This window comes from Myotis lucifugus, unplaced genomic scaffold (genome assembly GCF_000147115.1).
Source record: "Myotis lucifugus unplaced genomic scaffold, Myoluc2.0 scaffold_543, whole genome shotgun sequence".
Taxonomy (NCBI): domain Eukaryota; kingdom Metazoa; phylum Chordata; class Mammalia; order Chiroptera; family Vespertilionidae; genus Myotis; species Myotis lucifugus.
The window spans coordinates 440,614-461,150 of record NW_005871591.1 but is presented as its reverse complement, the minus strand read 5'-3'; the positions used below and the strand labels follow the sequence as shown (position 1 = coordinate 461,150).

Here is a 20,537-nt window from a genome sequence, read left to right as displayed (position 1 = left end):
ACTAGTATTATGAGTGAGATAAATCTGAAAATTAGCCAACTTCCTTGGGACCTGATGTGGGGTCAAAGGGCATCTCACGTAATCAGGGCACACTCACCATTGCTCCACGTGGCATGTGTGGCACGTGACCCTCCTGTGCCCTCAGGCGGTGGCTCAGCCTTCAGCGCAGCGCAAAGGTCTGTGGTTAGAGCGCCGGCTGCAGGCAAACTGCCCCCTGCCCTAAGGAAAGTGACCTGACTGCTCTCACCCTGGCTCCTCGTAAATTAATGGCTGAACATTAAGTTTCGTAATGTCCACGGCACACCCATCTATAAGCCGACCTTCGTCATTAAGCGCTCTGCCTCCAGCCACACTGTCTTGAACTCAAAGACCATTATTTATTTTCTGCTCTCATATGAAAGGCTCACTTAGTTGGGATACACTAAGTCTGAGTACCCTGTACTCAATATTTAGATTGTGTAAATACACAGTGCATCTGAGAAAGCACTTCTAGAATACGCTCCAGGCTCTTTTCAATAAAAGGTTCCATGGTCAAAGCCAGATATGTAAAATGCAAATGTGCCTTCAGGATCCATGCCAGTCAACATGCCAGCAGGCATGAAGAGGAATGCACATTAGGGGGGAGAGGGGCAGGGAGAGGTGAATCTAGAAAGAGAGTGTTACCAAGATCACAGATGAAACATACGGACAAAAGAGGTGAGATGGATTTAGAGTCAAATTAAAGAAATGTCTTGATTTTGCTGAATGCTGCTCCTACTCATGCCACTTACAACTCACCGGGTGACACACACAACGACAGCTGCCAGTTAGAAGCCCCTACTTTACGCTGGGGACTTCACAGGTGCTTGACATTCAGGATTGCTCACTTCAAGGACAAGACAGGTAGGATCAGTCCTGCCACAGACAAGGCAGGAGGCTCCGGGAACAGAGGTACTGCTTTTCTAGGGTCACACAGGAACAGGCAGAGCCAACATTCAAAACCCAAGTCTTTGTTCTCACTGCACAGCCTGACTGCAGGACACAGACCATCTCGAGAGCTGTTTTCCCAGCTCTCAGGCCTCTCTGTCACCTCCCAGCGGCCACGCTGTGAAGGCCTCCAGTGGAACAAGTCTGGGCACTGCAGGTTGGCAAAGTCCGTCTGGAAGGGTCTTTCTCAATGTGCATCTGCTGCCGCCTCTGGCTTCCTGCCAGTTGCTGAGCTGTTTTGTCAAATGTTTAGAAACTATGGCGACTGGCTGAGTAAATAACTGAAGTTGTTATGGCAACCATCAGAAACTTCATCTAAACTTGTATCTCACAACTATTCAAAATTTATGCCCCAGTTGTTGACAGGGGAAAATGGGGAGTTTCTTTTTAGGGGGGAATAAAATGTTCTCGAATTAGGTGGTTATACAACTTTGAATGTACTAAAACCACTTTATGAAAAGGTGAATTTATGGCATGTGAATTACTTCTAAGTAAAAACAACTCTGGCTTTAATAAAAAGAGTCAGATATTACCAAGTCCTGGTGAAATGTGGAGGAACTATAACCCTCATATATTGCTGGTGAGCGTGTGAAATGGTGTAGCCACTTCAGGAAATAGTTTGCCAGATCCTCAAAAAGTTAGTTACTTTATGATCCAGTAATTCCACTCCTGTGCATATAAAACCCCTCAAAAGGAAAACATATGTCCACACAAAAACCTGTATGCAAATGTTCACAGGAGCATTATTCATAACAGCTAAAAAGTAGAAACAGCCCGGCTGGCGTGGTTCAGAGGTTGAACATCGACCTATGAACCAGGAGGTCACAGTTCGATTCCCGGTCAGGGTGCATGCCCAGGTGGCGGGCTAGATTCCCAGTGTGGGGCATGCAGGAGGTAGCCACTCAATGATTCCCTCTCATCATTGATGTTTCTATCTCTCTCTCCCTCTCTGAAATCAATAACAACATATTAAAAAAAAAAAAAGTAGAAACAGCCAGAATACCCAGCAGCTGACAGACAGGTACATGAAATGTGAGACACCCATGCAATGGAGTATTATTTGACCTCGGGAGGAACAAAGTACTGACACATGCTACAACATGGGTGAATCCCGAAAATATTGTGCTAAGTGAAAGAAGCCAGTCATAAAGGATCATCCATTGTGCGATTCCATTTATGTGAAATGCCCAGAGCAGGCAAGTCTATAGAGAAAGAAAGTGGGTGAGTGGTTGCCTAGAGCTGGGACGGCTAAGGGGGAAAGGGAGAGCAACTCTAATAGGCATGGGGTTTCTGTGTGGCAATGAAGATGTCCTAAAATTGACTGTGGTAATGGCTGCACAGCTATTGAATAGCTATACATCATTGACTTGTACTGTACAATTTAGGTGGGAATTACTAGCATATCTCAATAAAGCTGTTAAATATTTATAGGCTCATTTCCATTAATTTTTGAAATATTATTTACCTAAAACGATGCCAGCGAAAACTTGTTGTAACGCAGCCTGTAACCCTGCTTAGTTGACTAATCAAGGGGATTAAATTCTCTTAAATAAGCCCTGCCCAGGCCGGTTTGGCTCAGTGGATAGAGCGTCGGCCTGGGGACTGAAGGGTCCTGGGTTCGGTTCCGGTCAAGGGCATGTACCTCGGTTGCAGGCACATCCCCAGTAGGGGGTGTGCAGGAGGCAGCTGATCGATGTTTCTCATCGATGTTTCTAACTCTCTATCCCTCTCCCTTCCTCTCTGTAAAAAATAAATAAAATATATTTAAAAAAGAAAAAAGAAAAAATAAGCCCTCACCATAATGACAACTGGACTTAGATAAGGCCAAGTTCAAGGTTTAGCAGGTTTATAGAAATGCTGCCTCCAGGAAATCGATAAAATCATGTATCGTAATACTATTGCTCTATTTTTTTTTTTTTAACAGTACTAGCCTTGGGGTACATAAAAAAGTACTATAAATTAAGCTAGGTCAGGGAGCATAGGAGTGAGTTTACCTTAATGTGTGTTTCTTAAAAAGTACTGAAAGAGCACTTACCGACAAGCAGCTTATTCCTGGTTTGGGATTGAAAGTCACATTTCAGGTATCATTTCACATTTTAGAAACTATTCTGTTATTAGAAAAATACTCATCTGTAAAATTTTGGAACTGTACTTGTTTGGGATGTTAAGATTTCCCAGTAAAGAGGAGAGTACGTATGCCCTGCCCAGCATGAATGTCTGCAGTGTTAGTTCCCACATAGAGGGGCTTATGGAGAGGCAGGGCGGGAGACACACGCAGGGTCCTGGGCAGGACTCCAGCTAAAGCCGCTGCGGAGCCGGGACCATGTGGTGGAGACGGGGAGGAACAGGCTAACGAGAGTTGTAGGGAGAAACCGTCACCGAGACTGTGACTGGACACGGACTGAGAGCAGGGGCCTCAGGGATCTCAGGGTAAACAGGCAAGCGCCCAGGTAGTCCTCAAGCTTCCCACCTTAGGCCCCTTTTGGGTCAGAAAGGGATAATTCTACCCTCAAAAACAGCTTTTCATTCAGTTTAACATTCTTTTGCCCACCTAGACTTACCTTCCTTTAAGAAAACTTACAGTACAAATGAAAACGTACCCTTTACATGTAAAAACTCTACAGATAAGCCAGAGGTAAATCACCAAACTTCAACCGAGTGTAGACATACCATTTCTATTCAGAAATCTACTCTCTGCTCAGAAAGGCATTTTGTAGATACACATATATGAACATCATCATTATACAAAGGAGGAAAGTGAAGTGCAGAGCAAATAGGTCTCACCAAGTGACCTAGAACCAGAAGTAAGATTCAACTTAGGTTTTACAACTCTTAATTCGGCTTCTTACACTCTTATACTCATTTTATATTAGATGGAAAAAAATAAGCTTAAAATAATCTTTATAAAGACTATTCCCAGGTTTTATAAACATGTTATTTCAAGTGCATTAGGGGGTAGTAATTCTATACATATCTTCTCACTGGTAGTAAGTACTAAGCAACTTTAAATTATATAATCCCACCTAGGAAAACTGGGATAAGGCCATGGAAGGGAGGAATACCGTAAAAGGAGTCATAATCGTGAAGCTATGACTGACCCTGATACACATGCAACTAGATCTCAGTTCTTAAAAATATCACAAGACTGGATTAGAGAGGCACAGTCAAGCTTCCCTTGAATTATAAAGAATAAATCAATTTATATAAATAGTACTGTATATATCATAGCTAATGTAGGTCTTGTAAGAAAATGCTTTCATATTGCTTATCAAATTTATTTTAATTTGCTTTAAGACTACTAAGGAAAAGCAAAGACAAAGGGATCAATTAACTGGAAAGTCAAATCATGAGCTGCATTAAAAAGTTATCAAGTTACCTTATAGAATAAATAAGGATTGATTTGTAGAAACTGGAAAATTTCATCTTTTACTCCAAATTAAAAAATACTGGCCCTAACTGGTTTGGCTCAGTGGATAGAGCCTGCGGACTGAAGGGTCCCAGGTTCGTTTCCGGTCAAGGGCATGTACCTTGGTTGTGGACACATCCCCAGTAGGGAGTGTGCAGGAGGCAGCTGATCTATCTCTCATCGATGTTTCTAACTCTCTATCCCTCTTCTTTCCTCTCTATAAAAAATCAATAAAATATATTAAAAACAAACAAAAAAACCAATAAAAAACAGACTATGGCAAATCAGCCACAGACACAGAAGAGAGCAGCAGGTGAGAGGAGGCAGTGCACTCTGCGCACGAGAGCCGGATGCAGGCGGCTGGCCTGGGAGTGGCGCTGACCAAGGAGTCCCAGCGGGGGATGCCCCAGCACCCTCCAGCCGCCCCCCCATCCCGCTTCCGATAGAAAATAGCCAGAGGCTGCCTTTTCCCAGGGCTGCCCTGTCATCCAGGCAAAATAGTCCCTACTTCGACATTTTAATCACCAAACCACATGCCCAATAAGTTATGCTCTGAATTACTTTGTAACCAAAGTGACTATAGATAATTAAAGCTTGATGTCTTATTCAACATTATATGTTAATGTATATATTCACCCACTGAGTGAGTTGGAAAGATTTTATAGAGAGTAAGACTATACAAGCACATACACTCACAGGTTAGAGATCAAAGCCACAGTGATGACAGAAGGAAATTTTTGAGACTAATTTTGGCAGAAAAGGGTCTAATTTATAAAGGAAGAGGACTCTATATTCAGGGAATCTCTCTCCCCACCCCCAAATGTATACACACTTTAATATCTTTAGATCAATTGATGTTTCTTGCTTTTCAGATTTAACCCATTGGGATTAATAATTATTCAAAGTGTGCATACAGTTTTTGGGGATACCCTGTATTTAAAGTATCTAGTGTGAAAACATGTATAAAGAATGTCAATTTTAGCACATTTATTACAGAGCATACTGGGAGTAGCCATAAAGCAATGGTTAAACAAAGGATGGTACACCCACACGGTGGGACGCTGCGGAGACACGGCACACGCCCGAATACCACACAGCTGGGTCTGTTTGTGCACCTGTAGCACTAGCTCCGGACTATACCGAGAGAAGACAAGCGAGATGCAGGGCCGACACAGTGTGGGCGGGAAGAAGATGTGTTTTCAAGGAGTGGCACAGGCAGTAATTAAAACCAATACCTGGTGGGATCTTCCTGGCCGTGCCTGTCTTGGTTTTTGGGCTTCTCTTTCCAGGTAAGTTTTCGTCCTTTCCCGAGAAGTCCTGTCCATCCTTGGGGCCTTCACAAGCAGTGTTTTCTGAGGTCTCACTGGCGGCCGCCTCACAGCTGGGTGTGCAGCTTGCATTGTTGTTGAGACTGTCCTGCTCGGACGCTGCAGGGTTGCCCATGGCACCGTCACTGCTGGTTAGGCGGTCATGCCCACACCCGTCAAGGCGATTTTCATTTTCGTCCGATGCAGAAGGCAAGTGGGACCCTACACTTTCCACACCGCCACCGGGATGACGCCCATCTTGTGGTTCTATCTGAAGTTTACCTGCAGGCGGTTCACTGTCATCCATTAGAGCATCTTTTGTGGAGTCCTGTGAGTTTCATTAAAGTCCTTCCATGTCTGCAATGACAAAAAGAGAAAAGCTGCTTTATTTTCTAAATTCTGGATCTACCAGGGAGCCTCCTTTTCCTCTTCTCTGGGGTTGCCTGACTTAACCAGGGAGGCGTGGGAAATGCCTGGCGCTCACTCCCGCCCCCTCTCGCCCACTCGCAGTCCCACCCCAGCCCCCCTCCCCCGTTCTCGTTTGGACACAGTGGTTCTCAACCCTGGCTGATGTTTACTACAAATAAACACGCCAGTAAAGTCTGCCGTAAATCTATCAAATCAGAGTCTCTGTGGCTCAAGCCCAGAGATGGTGTATTTTTAGTTCTCTAGGACATTCTAATGTGCATCATGTTGGGACTGTTGCCTCAATGAAAGAAATTATTGGTAAGATGAGGTTATCTGCTAAAATCGACCACTCATGCTGTAACTGGACACTTAACCGGACAAGTGAAAGTTAGTTGTTTAAGTCCTTGTCTGGACAAACACCAGCAATATTTGCAAATGAAAACATTTATATCTATTTAAAATAAACTGAAAAAGGCATGTGGGGAAAAATTCAGGTAGCATATATTTATACTATTCTCATTACATCTTTCACATTCTGAAAATAAGCCCTAAAAAAGTACAATTGTTAGCAAACTCCTTTTATACAATTAAGAATGATAAGAAAGAGAACACCATGATTAACTCTAGCCTATTTAGTTTAAACTTATATCTGTTTCGAGGATCCTGCTAACATTTTGAAGATCTACAAAATGGATTGCAAGCCCTTGATCAGTCACGTTGTGTCCACTCTTATCAAAAAGTACATTACATTTTAAGGGGAATGGTGTCAGCCAGATTTAGTTTTATTTCATGCCAAATATGATTTGGGGTTTGAATAAAATATTCCAGTAATTCTGGAAAAAAACCCTACCCCTCAATAATAGAACTTTTTAAATTCTTCTAATTAATAAACAGAAATGCTTACTCTTTAGACATGTAAAGTACAATTCTTTAAAAATATGTAAAGGAAGTATAAACTATATCATCAACTCTACCCTGGTTGTATCATATGCTTTCAACATATTTTGCAACTGGAATACTTTGATTCAGACATAACAGTACTGCTTGGCAAACATAAAAATATCCAAATCTGACTGGTATCATCTTCCTTAAAACATATACTACTTATCTTCAACGGATAGGTATGTGATGTAAAAAGTAAGATGATTTGATTTGACTAGAATAACTTAGTGTAGAACTAAAAGAAATTCTAAATAGAGGGGGTTACTGTTAAATGGTAACAGAGGCTTTGCTTACGGTGATGGAAAGACCTGGAAACGAGAATGGTGATGGATGCATGACAGTGTATAATTGATGACACAGAATTGTAGACTTAAAAATTGTTAAAATGGACATTCAGAAAGCCAAGAGACACATGAAAACATGCTCAAAGTCAGTAATCATCCGAGAGATGCAAATCAAAACAACAATGAGGTACCATCTCACACCTGTCAGACTGGCTATCATCAACAAATCAACAAACGACAAGTGCTAGAGAGGATGTGGAGAAAAAGGAACACTCGTTGCACTGCTGGTGGGAATGCAGACTGGTGCAGCCACTATGGAAGACAGTATGGAGTTTCCTCAAAAAACTGGAAATGGAACTCCCATTTGACCCCGTGATCCCACTTCTAGGAATATATCCCAAGAAACCAGAAACACCAATCAGAAAGGATATATGCACCCATATGTTCATAGCAGCACAATTCACCAGAGCTAAGATCTGGAAACAGCCTAAGTGCCCATCAGTAGATGAATGGATTAGAAAACTGTGGTGCATCTACAGGATGGAATACTACGCTGCTGTAAAAAAGAAGGAACTCTTACCATTTGCAACAGCATGGATGAAACTGGAGAGCATTATGCTAAGTGAAATAAGCCAGTCAATGAAGGAAAAATACCACATGATCTCACTCATTCATGGATAATAGAGACCATTATAAACTTTTGAACAGTAGTAGATACAGAGGCAGAGCTGCCTCAAACAGATTGTCAAACTGCAGCGGGAAGGCCGGGGAGGGTTGGGGGGCAGGAGGGAGGGGGGTAAGAGATCAACCGAAGGACTTGTATGCATGCATATAAGCATAACTAATGGACATAAGACACTGGGGGGTAGGGAGGCCAGGGGACTGTCAAAGGCGGGGGAAAAAAAAGGACACATATGTAATACCCTTTGTAATACTTTAAGCAATAAAACAAACAAACAAACAAACAAACAAAAAACAAAAAAAAATAAAAAAAATTGTTAAAATGGCATGTTTTATGTTATTTATATTTTATCACAATAAAAACAGTGAAATTTATGTGGCTATGTAGGACAAATGTCAGACCTTAAAACTGGTAATCGCCTCGATTATTTTATAATTTAAATAAACAAGCCATAGTCTACATGTATTTGCAGTTGAAAAGCACAAAGGTTTTACTTTTACCTGCAAGTGACACGGAAGTCACAGGCTAAGGGGGACAGTGGGAAGTAGAAAACCTTTTGGAGAGCCCCAAATAGTAGCCATCCTGTCGTGGTGAGTCACTTCCGTTCGTTAGAGACTGTGCCGGGTACTTCACGTGCCTTATTCCCAATCCTCCGAATAAGCCCGTTACATGGGCCGCATTCACTCTGGGCTTCAGATGGAGACTCTGAGGCCCGAGAGGCAACAACCCCTGGCTTCAGATCACGTTCCTGGAGAGAAGTGGAACTGGGTCTGAAACCAGGACTTCCTGGTCCGACCCTGGTGCGCTGCAGCGTGATGGCTGAGAGCAGCGGCAGACTGAGGCTCAAATCCTGGCTCTGCCACGAACAACGGCGTGACTTCGTTACCTAGCACCTCCAAGCTTCACTTCCCTCATTAGAGAGGAGAATTTTAAAACCTGCCCTGAAGTGTCGTTTTTGAGGCTGACACAACACGGCAGGCAGAGCACTTAGCAGGGTGCCTGGCCCCCAGTGAATGCTGAATGAAAGCGGGCTGTCATTACTTGCACAGATTCTCCAGGTTGGCATTCAACACTGGCAGGTCACTCGTGCAGGTCTCAGCCTCTGCCTCAAGGCGGATTCAGAAACGGCGCTTTCCTGACCTCCCAGGAACGCTTAGGTTCCTGATGACGGACTCAGGCTCCCAGCACCGTTTGAGAATGCTGGGAAGCACTGCTTTGTGACGGGGTATCTGATTTCGTTCCTGGAATGCTTAAGTGTCCGACCTGCACACCCTGTTTGAGATGATTCAGGTATCAAGAAATTAGTGGTTAAGGCTCTTGGTGGGTATAAAATTACAGATCATATTCACAGCTTCGCTGAGTGTCGTGCTAGGCCCTGAGTGAAACTCTTCAGATCAGTGCTTTCATTCAATCCTCACGATTCCTTAGCAGACAGATGGTTTTAGCCCCATGGTACCCAGGCAGAGACAAGTAGCGTATCTTGTCAAGAGTCACTCGGCTCGCACGTTTAGGCATGAAATTTGAACGAGTTCTGATCCCGAGGCCACATTCTTGTCATTATGCCCTACGGACAACGGGGAGAAGTCTGTAACTGAAAGAGTACCTCACTCCAGTGAGGTACGCCCCAGTGATTAATCTCCGCCCGACAGCAGGGGACACACATCTGATGACCAAGTTCAAGTTCCTGGAAGTCTTCTCTTTCCCTGGGACGTGCTGGGCCCACACAATGCACCATTTCCTACATGGCCTGCCTTCTCCTGTTGAGAACCATTTAAAGCTATATACAGGTGTCCCCCCAAAATGCAAACACACTATGTCTGTAGATTCTATTACATTTTGAAAATGAAATGTATTTCAATAAACACTGCCTTTATAATTATTCAAAGTGTGTATACATTTTTTGGGGACACCCTGATATGCTATTTCAGTAACTATTACCAGTAGCATAGGTGTCCCTTCCTTTGGGCCTCAAGACATGTTGCCTATTAGTTTGTAATGACAATTAGTTTAATTCTCAAAAGGTAACTTTGTAAACTACTTTTAAAAAAATATTTTTATTGATTTCAGAGAGAAAGGGAGAGGGAGAGAGAAATAGAAACATCAATGATGAGAGAGAATCATTGATCGGCTGCCTCCTGCACGCTCCCCACTGGGGATTGAGCCTGCAACCCGGGCATATGCCTTTGACTGGAATCGAACCTGGGATCCTTCAGTCCGCAGGCCGACACTCGATCCACTGAACCAACCCGGCCAGGGCTGTCAACTACTTATTAATACTGACTCTTATGGTCTTTCCATGGCATGAATGTCTTATAATTATTCTTACAAGACACCTACCAATTCTTCAAGTCCTGGCTGAAAAGTCAATCCAATTTGCTTACCCTGACCTCTCCCTTCCAAAAGGCCCAAACATAACATACCCACTAGAGCAGGGGTCACCAACAGGTGGTCGGCGAACCACGGTGGTCCGTGAGGTCCGAAAGGTTGGCGGCTGCTGCTCTATGGCAGTCTGTACCACCACAGAGTCCTTCCCAAATACTGTCCTACATGGTATATTTTTGCTTATGTGTCCTCCTAGATGTAAGCATCTGGATGCCCATAACCCAGCCACAGGTAATTTTTATTCTTCACAATGGCTAGTCTTGGGCCTTGTTCTTACAGATACATGAAGGAGTAAGAGAACCAATTTTCTACTGTTTCTCTCTGAAAAGGAAAAAGTCAGGCACATGGATTCCCGTCCACTTCCTCGGAGAGGTAAAGGGACCGATCATACAGTATTTGGCTTCTGTCTACATTGCTGACGCACTTCAACTAGAATATTTTAATTCAAACAATAGGATAACTTTCTTAATGGGACTTGTAATTTTTTAAATATATTTTATTGATTTGGAAGCAGTTACAGATGTTATAGAGATAGAGAGTTAGAAACATCGATGAGAGAGAAACATCGATCAGCTGCCTCCTGCACATCTCCTACTGGGGATGTGCCCGCAACCCAGGTACATGCCCTTGACCGGAATCGAACCTGGGACCTTTCAGTCCGCAGGCCGACGCTCTATCCACTGAGCCAAACCGGTTTCAGCAGGATAACTTTCTTAATGGGACTTGTAATCACTGTAGTCCTACTGCTTTTGGAAGCAGTTACAGATGTTATTTTTGCCTCTTCTCTCTCCTCTTTCCCTCTCCCTCAATGCTAGACCAACAATATTTTTATCAGCCTTTTAAAAAATGTGTAAAATACGATGAAGACATATGAAAAATATGATACAGTCACAATGTTGATGTTCGTGCATCTCACCATGAGAATGCACTTGGGCAAGGGAAGGTCTCCAGGAGAAGGAACCCAGCTGACACACAGGGCTGAGCATCATGCTAGCACTGCGCAGGGCCTGGAGCCAGAGGCACAGCTGACGTAGCACTCAAGGCTCGTTGCCGCATCTAAACTGCATGTCTGTTCTGTGAGAGTCCCTATGTCGGTAACCAGTTCTCAGGAAAGGAACAGCAACACGCAGTCACTGCACTGATTCCGGCCGGTTTTGCCTTCTGAAAGCATGAGAGTGCGTGCGGCTCAAGCTCCCAGCTCCTGCGGCAGAATCGCATTCCAAATATGTCCACTGCGTGAAGTTATTTGACATGTTGACTCTGTACCGCTGAAGAATGCCAGGCAAACATGCTGAAGTGAGGCTTATAAAAACCCGAAAACCACAACACTTCAAAGAAGCTTTTCATAAACAATACAGTGTGACAGGCTAACAGAAAGAAATCTACATTTTGTTAGAAATATAACCTCAACTCCAGGCTGACTTGACTTCACTTTTGAGACATCTGATGAGAGTACAAACATCAGGTGTTACTAAAATCTAAAAAGATCGGAATAGTTAAATATATAACATTACTCAATGACTTTATTAAAATGCTTTAAGGAGGTATGTGTGCCATGTTTCTGTAATTCATACAAATTAGGCCTAAGTACTATATTTTTACTTTTGAAAGAAGCCAAAGTTCTTAAGCATTAACATGGGACCCCAAGTTTAAATTTGATAATTTCTAGTCAAAACAAATAAATTTAGAGGAAGACAGTAAACAGATCAATTAGGTATTCCACTAAACCTAAATTCAAAAAATTTTTAAAAATATATATTTTTATTGATTTCAGAGAGGAAGGGAGAGGGGGAAAGAGATAGAAGCATCAATGATGAGAGACAATCATTGATCGACTGCCACATGCATGCCCCCCCACTGGGGATCAAGCCCATGAACTGTGAGCCACGCAGGTGGGGCAACCCTAAATTCAAATTTGGCTACTCATAGTCAACTCAGAATTGAGGAAGAAAGTCACCACACCCATATAGTACTGGGTTTATATTTATTAATATTGAAATGATGTTGATCTATTTAAATACACCCTATCATTAAAATGAATTTCACTTTTTATACATATACTAGAGGCGTGGTACACGAAATTCATGCACGGGGGGGAGGGGTGTGTGTGTCCCTCAGCCCAGCCCGCACCCTCTCCAATCTGGGACCCCTTGAGGGCAATCAGACATCCCTCTCACCATCCAGGACTGTAGGTTCCCAACCGCTCGCCTGCCTGCCTGCCTGATTTCCCCTAATTGCTTCTGCCTGCCAGGCTGATCACCCCCTAACCACTCCCCTGCCAGCCTAATCGATGCCTAACTGCTCCCCTGTCAGCCTGATTGCCCCTAACTGCCCTCCCATGCCAGCCTGGTCACCCATAACTGTCCTCCCCTGCTGGCCCAGTCACCCCCAATGCCCTCCCCTGCTGGCCCAGTCACCCCTAACTTCCCTCCCCTGCCAGCCTGGTCCCCCCTAACTGCCCTCCCCTGCAGGCCCAGTCACCCCCAACTGCCTTCCCTTGCTGGCCCAGTGGCCCCTAACTGTCCTTCCCTGCCAGCCTGGTCACCCCTAACTGCCCTCCCCTGCAGGCCATCTTGTGTCCACATGGGGGCGGCCATCTTTGTGTTGGAGTGATGGTCAATTTGCATATTACTCTTTTATTAGATAGGCTTTTGTATTGATTTCAGAGAGGAAAGGAGAGGGAGAGATAGAAACATCAATGATGAGAGAGAATCATTGACTGGCTGCCTCCTGCATGCCACCCAGTGGAGATTGAGCCTGCAATCCAGGCATGTGCCCTTGACTGGAATCAAACCCAAGAGCCTTCATCCACAGGCCGACGCTCTATCCACTGAGCCAAACTGGCTGGGGCTGAATTTCACTTTTTATTTATTTATTTAATCAACTTATAAGAGAAAGTTTATTTAGAGAGTTACAGAGGTAGAAGAAGTGAGCCAGCCGGGCTGCGTGGCTCAGGAAACAAGTCACAGAGGCAGAAGAAGGGCTCCTGGAGCTTAGCAGAGAGAAAAGCAAAGGTAAGGAGCTGGGGCTGGGGGTGGGGGGAGAGCAAGAGGGGGAAAGGAAGGATGGGGGCGTGCTCCCCAGAGGGAGAACATGTGTCATTTCACCTTTTAAAAACTTTTGAAACATGGTTACTAGAAAACAAAATTCCCCATGAGGCTCACATTCCATTCCACTGGAAAATGCTGCTCCCCAGGACATTGCCTCGACCGTGCCACCTGAGCCACAGTTGTGGCTTAGGATGATTCACTCCAGTCCGGATTCTCTCTTGCTAATGTAAGCTGTGCGGTAGGCATTTCCTGGCTACAGACATTAATGTTACTATAATTAAACAAGGTCAATACTAAAGGAAATAGCACTATATGCTTCTAAGTGAAGTTTTTAAATACGTCTGTATATCCTATTTTCAGGATGGAAACCACAGGATCACGCATTCCCATTTTTTGGTACTTCTCCATGCTCAAAATATTCCTGGAATTTCATGAATATAGCATAGTAATTAGAATAAGTAAAACAGTCATACACTATTCTTTCTGTGATGGTGCAGTGCAGAAGTAAACCAGATTGTTTTAATATTTCCTTATTAAGAATAAAAGTTTGGTTATAAGGAATTCATTCTTCATATAGAAAAAAGGAAGGTCATAGAAAAATTATACCATAAGGCTAGAGCAGCCGTGGACAAACTACGGCCCGCAGGCCGGATCCGGCCCGTTTGAAATGAATAAAACTAAAAAAAAAAAAAAAAGACCGTACCCTTTTATGTAATGATGTTTACTTTGAATTTATATTAGTTCACACAAACACTCCATCCATGCTTTTGTTCCCGGCCCTCCGGTCCAGTTTAAGAACCCATTGTGGCCCTCGAGTCAAAAAGTTTGCCCACCCCTGGGCTAGAAAGAGGATAGAAATGTGAAAAAATATTTAACAAAACTACAGGAACATAAAAGGAAAAACAAAAATAAATGAATAATTATAGTCAAATGTTTCTCTTCAGATATGAAAAAATAACTGAGACTATGTGACTCCTAAGCCCCGAACAACCTTGGGGAGACAGCTTGAGAGAAAGGAAGCATAACTTGTTGCATTTTCCTCAGTCCTCCCTTTCAAAACGGGGCTCAGTTCAAGATAGCTTACTCATCCCCAGAGCCCTTGAAATAAAAGTTTATTACACACATGGAAATGACAGGTCAAAGCCTCACCGTGGGTATCCACGCAGTGCAAAGACAGTCATCTCTCTCCTCGCCTCCCTCTCTTACACAGATATCTACACGTTTTATTTAAAGATACAAAATAGAAGCCAATCTACAAAACAGTATGAGCTCAAGGACACCTTCGGGCATACAAAAAGCATTTTTAGCAATAACTTCTAACTTCTTCTACTTGATCATTAACACTACGGTGTCGGGTGAATTTCCCGCCAAAATATAAGATGGCGCGGGCAATTATTTAGGTTTCCTGCGCAAAATCAGAGTTAGTTTAAAATGCCTATATCTTTTGAAGTATGGGTTCGATTGAAATGAAATTTTCGGTACTCGACCAGCGCCATAAAGTGTTCTCTACTTACAAGGGATTTTTATGATACCTATTACCCCAATGGGTATGAAACGGTTCGCATATGCAGGTAGGTATCTTTGTGAACGGCAAACAAACAAATATTTGGTAATACGCAGTTACAATCGGCCCGAGTTTACACGTTTCCCGCACTCCACCGCAAATCTATATGAACCGAGTTAAGACGGCTCCCGCGGAGTACGCGCAATTCACGCGAGCCGACTTAACTCGTTTCCCGCAACCCAAATTAGAAAGTTTGCCTACTTCAGGGTGATTAGATTCATGGTTTAAAATGTTCCTAGAAACTGACTTCTAAATAACTTGAAGACAAAGGATGGGCAAATCATAACTTACGAAATTATCAGTTAGCCTTTTCCTTAGTCTCACAGAGGTAATACTACATACAAAAATGGAATCACACAGAAGTTGTGTTTATTTGGTTTTGAATGCTTCTTTGTAATAAAACCTATTACAACCATACTTTGAAGCCACCAGCAGGATCCAAGAACTTAAAAATACTTTTTGCTTCAGACCAAAACCATCCCTTTTAAAACAAAAATTATGTTTCCTGCTACATATCTTCATGGAAACTGTCTTACTAATTTTTAAACTTTGAGCACTTTGCTACACAACTAGTGATACAAAGCAATCTATCTACACTTTAGTAATTAAATATACACATAAAACTATACATTTTATTTTGAAAGGATAATTTTTGCTAATATAATGACAAGAGAAACATAGTTTATTAGACAGTTATTGAACACTTACTAAGTATTTATCTATAAAATTTAATCTTCACACAGATCCTACAAAGTAGTTCTATAATTATATCCACATTACAGGGGAGGAACAGAAAGATTAAATAAATAGGCCAAGGTCACATAGCTAGTACATGGCAGAGTCAGAATTCAAATTCAAAGAACCTCTCTCTTGAGCCTACATCCTAAACCACTATAATCACTTTTATAATAATTAAAAAAAATCAACCATTCTCAGATGTATATTTTGTAAACACCAAATTGCTAGCTTTAAGGAGACAGCAACACAATTTCTAGTATTCTGAAATGTTTTCCAGATACACAGAGTTTAGAAAATAGGTTGAGACAAAATACAATAAAACCCACCAATAAGACTACTTATTTGCTGTACTCCTTACATGTGAAGAACTCATTTTTTTAGGTTTATACATTAATCCATATAACATCCCTATTAGAAATCATCATTGGCTATTGAACACGGCCCCTTGTCCACAAATAATAATTTCTAGTAGGCAGATCACAGGTATTTGCAGAGCAAACATCGCAGCTAAAGCAGGGGAAATACAGTGCAGTCTCCAAACCTTGACAGTGTGCCCAAATGAGCAAAGCGACTGATTCCACGAACCCCTACTGCATGTGTATTTGCTCATAAATTACAGGCACACCTGCTGTGCTAATACAGCTGCATATTCGAATACACGTGTAAGAATGACCACGAACACAGGATGAAAGAGTTCTACTCTGGCAAGGGCAGACTAGCTGATTCCAGACAAACCCTCCTGAGGATAGCGACTAGCAAAGCTGGAAGAAAGCTTCAATGTGGCGGTCAGAAAGGCTGGGCAGAGCTTTCACGTACAGAGCGATTCGATGCCCACTGAGCGAGGGAAGCCTGTGCTTTCAAGTGGGACCTGAAAGGCCTTCCCCCTCCACCGCCCCCCCCTCCCCACCCTCCCAGCCCAGACCAGGTGAGCCTGAAACAGACCAGCCCTCCAGGACTAACCCCAGCGGATCATCTCCAGCTCGGGCTGAATTAAGGCGATCTGAACTAACTTGGTTGCCTGCTGGCAACACAAATCAACTCTCTCTGGAAGAAGGAATCCAATAGTGGCTCCAATCATCTCCCAAGGTTTCCATCTGTAATGCCCAACATACAGTACAAGATAACAAAAATCTGGGAGGAAAAGTAGTTAACAAAGAGATGCCCAGGAGATCCATATGTTGGAGAACTTTAAAGTAACTATTATTAAAATGTTCAAGGGCTTAAATGAATCGGAGAGAAAATTTCAGAAGAGAACTAAACTGATAATATAGTGGCAAAAGCAAATAGTTTATTTTGCTTTTTCATCTAACCACTAGATGTGACTTAAAACACTCACATGGATATTCTAGATCTAAAAATACAATAATCAAAAATATCCCAGGTATGGAACTCAAGGGTAACACTTATTAGTTTCCTAAAGATTTTAGAACAACAAAGAAATGAGTGTAAGATAATTTTTGAAATCATTCAAAACGTTGTCTAATAACTCTTTAATCAATTTAAGAAAACTTCATTTGAATGAGTTGCAAAAAGAGTAACTTGCCTAAACGCTATCTCCTATGTTTTAAATCCAGTAACTGATACGCACTGGGCCTGGCTAAGACACTTTACTCTCATGAACAAATCTTCACCTGCAAGATCCGCTTGTTGTCTTACGCTGACGTATGTATGTTTTCCCTGGGGTAGTGCTAGAACCAATACTAGCCTGAGTGAGACCTTACATCCCTAGCCTTCTGTTATAACGGAATTAATGCGTATGTAAGATAACAATCCAGTGCCGCCTTTCACACAGCGCACACCTATGTGTCTGTGCCGCCAGCAACAGTCCTGAGTAACTTAAGAGCTGATACATTACTAAAGGCCCAGCTGTTTACACCTTGTTTGTTTATTCCAAACATCTTTTTAAAAAATATATATATTTTATCGATTTTTTTACAGAGAGGAAGGGAGAGGGATAGAGAGTTAGAAACATCGATGAGAGAGAAACATCGATCAGCTGCCTCCAGCACACTCCCTACTGGGGATGTGCCTGCAACCAAGGTACATGCCCTTGACCGGAATCGAACCTGGGACCCTTGAGTCCGCAGGCTGACGCTCTATCCACTGAGCCAAGCTGGTTAGGGCAATTCCAAACATCTTTGATGTTTAATAAATAAGTGCTATCCTTGAGTCCCCATGGTTTATGTGCAGTTACTAAGAAAAAAAAGAAAGAACAGTGAATTCAATAATAGCAATGGATAACATGAATTACATTCAAAATAACTGAGAAAAAAATTTCCCTGCATTTAACTTCTAACAAATGAATCAACACTGTGCTATACTTTGCAGGGAGAGACAGCAAGACTAAAAGAAGTTGGCTAGTGGCTGTAAGAAAACTACAGCTCCAAACCATGAATCGGTGGGAAGCATTGAATGTACCAGCAGGAATTCCCTGAAAGATTTTTAATCAGTGACGTGATTAGGGTTACACATTAGAAAGAGCACTTTAGCAACATGAGGTTTCTCCCCTTTCCAGGATGAGACAGAGGATGCCGAGAGGAGAGGAGAAGGCAGTTGGGAGGAAGAAGTTAAGGATGAGAGGAGAGAGAGCACTAAACAAATAAATGATGGTGCGAAGGCTGAGGAGGTGGGACGGCATCCAAAACACAGGCAGAGGGACAAGCCTTAACCAGAAGGGGTGCGCTTTGCGTTGTGACAAAAGGACTGGGGGGAAGGGCAGTGCATTGGGGTGAAGTTGGAGGCATTTCCATTTCATGGCATGTCTTTCAGGGAAGCAGGGAGCAGGAAATCTGCTGAAGGCTGGTGGGCTGTGAGAAGGAGGGGCTTGGGAAGCACAGAGAAGGCTCAGCCAGTGGAATATGAGAGGCTCTGTTGTGGGCCCGCTGAAGTGAGCTCCACTATAAATTCATAGTCTCACTCTACTTGGTTACAGACACTGTCTTCCAGTTACCCTACCGGTGGCACCCCGTCCCCAGCAGCAGCGAAAAGGAGACTCTTTTACCCTAACCTTCTCCATGAGTACAAAGCATCAGTAGAAATGCTGCAATTTTCTCAGTTGGTCTCACGACCAATTTTCATTTATTTGTTCTCCTGCTCTTTATTCCACACGGCTCTGGCATTCTTCTTACTCCCGGCTTTATGTGGGCAACTGAAAGCAGTCTGCAAAATCCTTGTCCCTGGTTTATTTCATTTAAGGAAAATGAATTCTTAAAATCCTCATCTATGTTGTAACTGTCCTCAAATGTATACCAGAATTTTATTTAAAAAGTGATAGCACTGCATTTTAAATATATGTATTTTTAAATTTATTTCAGAGAGGAAGGGAGAGGGAGAGAGACAAAGAAACATTAATGATGAGAGAGAATCATTGATCAGCTGCCTCCTGCACGCCCCCTACTGGGGCTTGAGCCCACAACCCGGGCATGTGCCCTGACCAGGAATGGAACTGTGACCTCCTGGTTCATAGGTTGATGCTCAACCACTGAGCATCACTGGCCGGGCAGCACCACATTTTAAATCAGAAAACTTGAGTTCTCTTATTATCTCACTTCCTAGGACCTAAGTTCCCTCTAGGATTCCTCCCTAACTTTAACATTTGATGACTCTTATTTGTTCCCAAGTTCTCTGTTATTTGTCTTTTACTGCTTCAAGTCTAAAATAAAACCAATTTATCACTTCCTAGTGCCTTGTTATGTGAGCCGCAACACTTGTTATCTACTTAAAAAGCATAGCTCCAGGCAAACTCGCGCTTTTTCTCCTGCCACCTTTCCCTGTCCAGGGTCCCTCTTCATGAAAAACAAAGACATAAGGTCGCCCTGTGAATGGGAACAGGACGCTCCTGCCCCACATCCAGAATACTGGTTTTTAACTATTTACACAACACAGATGCTAACTCTTTGTTTCCCCCAGGGCTATTTGAAATCCAAAGCACACATTTGGCCAGCATTAAAGGGTTTGAGGACAGGAAACAAAGCAAATAAATCTCCACGTGGAGCCTGAACTCTGACCTCAGAAGTCCAGGCTGAGCTAACCTGACTAACGCAATCAATCACAGCTGTCTACTCTGAGTAAGATGGGCGTACTGGATAAGGGGGGCAGGGGGAGCAAGGCAGATGAGACAACCTGCCCTGAGGAGTCCATCCTCTAACACAGCGATTTGCAACCTCTGGGTCGCCATCCCTTGGGCGGTCGAACGACCCTTTCACAGGGGTCGCCTAAGACCATCCTGCATATCAGATATTTACATGACGATTCATAACAGTAGCAACATGACAGTTATGAAGTAGCAACGAAAATAATTTTATGGTTGGGTCACAACATGAGGAACTGTATTTAAAGGGCCAGAAGGTTGAGAGCCACTGCTCTAACAGGAAATGGCGAAAGACCCTGTCCTACCTTCCTTCTCCCCAAAAACACTTTGCAACAGAGAAAACTGTGATTTGCGATTTCAAAAGAAAACACCTTTTACTTATACGGAGGGTGTGATGTGTACATACTTAAGAATATTCAGTTCTATTACAGAAAATAGTAGAAATAGTAGAAATGAATAAGAGAGATGAAACTAAGAACAGAATCAAACAGCTTGACATGTCAGCTATAGAAACAGTAAACAGAGGAGACATGCACCAACCACGGCGAGGGAGGAAAGAAGGGACCAAAGAGCACCACATACCTGACACCATGTAAGAGAAACCAAATACTCATGAAGGTATTTCTTTTAATATATTTTTATTGATTTCAGAGAGGAAGGAAGAGGGAGAGATAGAAACATCAATGAGGAGAGAGAATCATTGATTGGCTGCCTCCTG

At 42.9% G+C, this 20,537-nt stretch overlaps 1 protein-coding gene across 1 annotated transcript in view; it reads right to left on the bottom strand.

Moving 5' to 3' along the window:
* Positions 1 to 20,537, bottom strand: part of CNST (consortin, connexin sorting protein) — a 73,289-nt gene that overhangs the window by 38,713 nt on the left and 14,039 nt on the right. The window contains exon 2 of the mRNA XM_014446500.2: positions 5,608 to 6,036. Coding sequence (XP_014301986.1) covers positions 5,608 to 5,986 — 379 coding nt within the window. The 5' untranslated portion in view covers positions 5,987 to 6,036. The remainder of the gene's footprint in view (positions 1 to 5,607; positions 6,037 to 20,537) is intronic.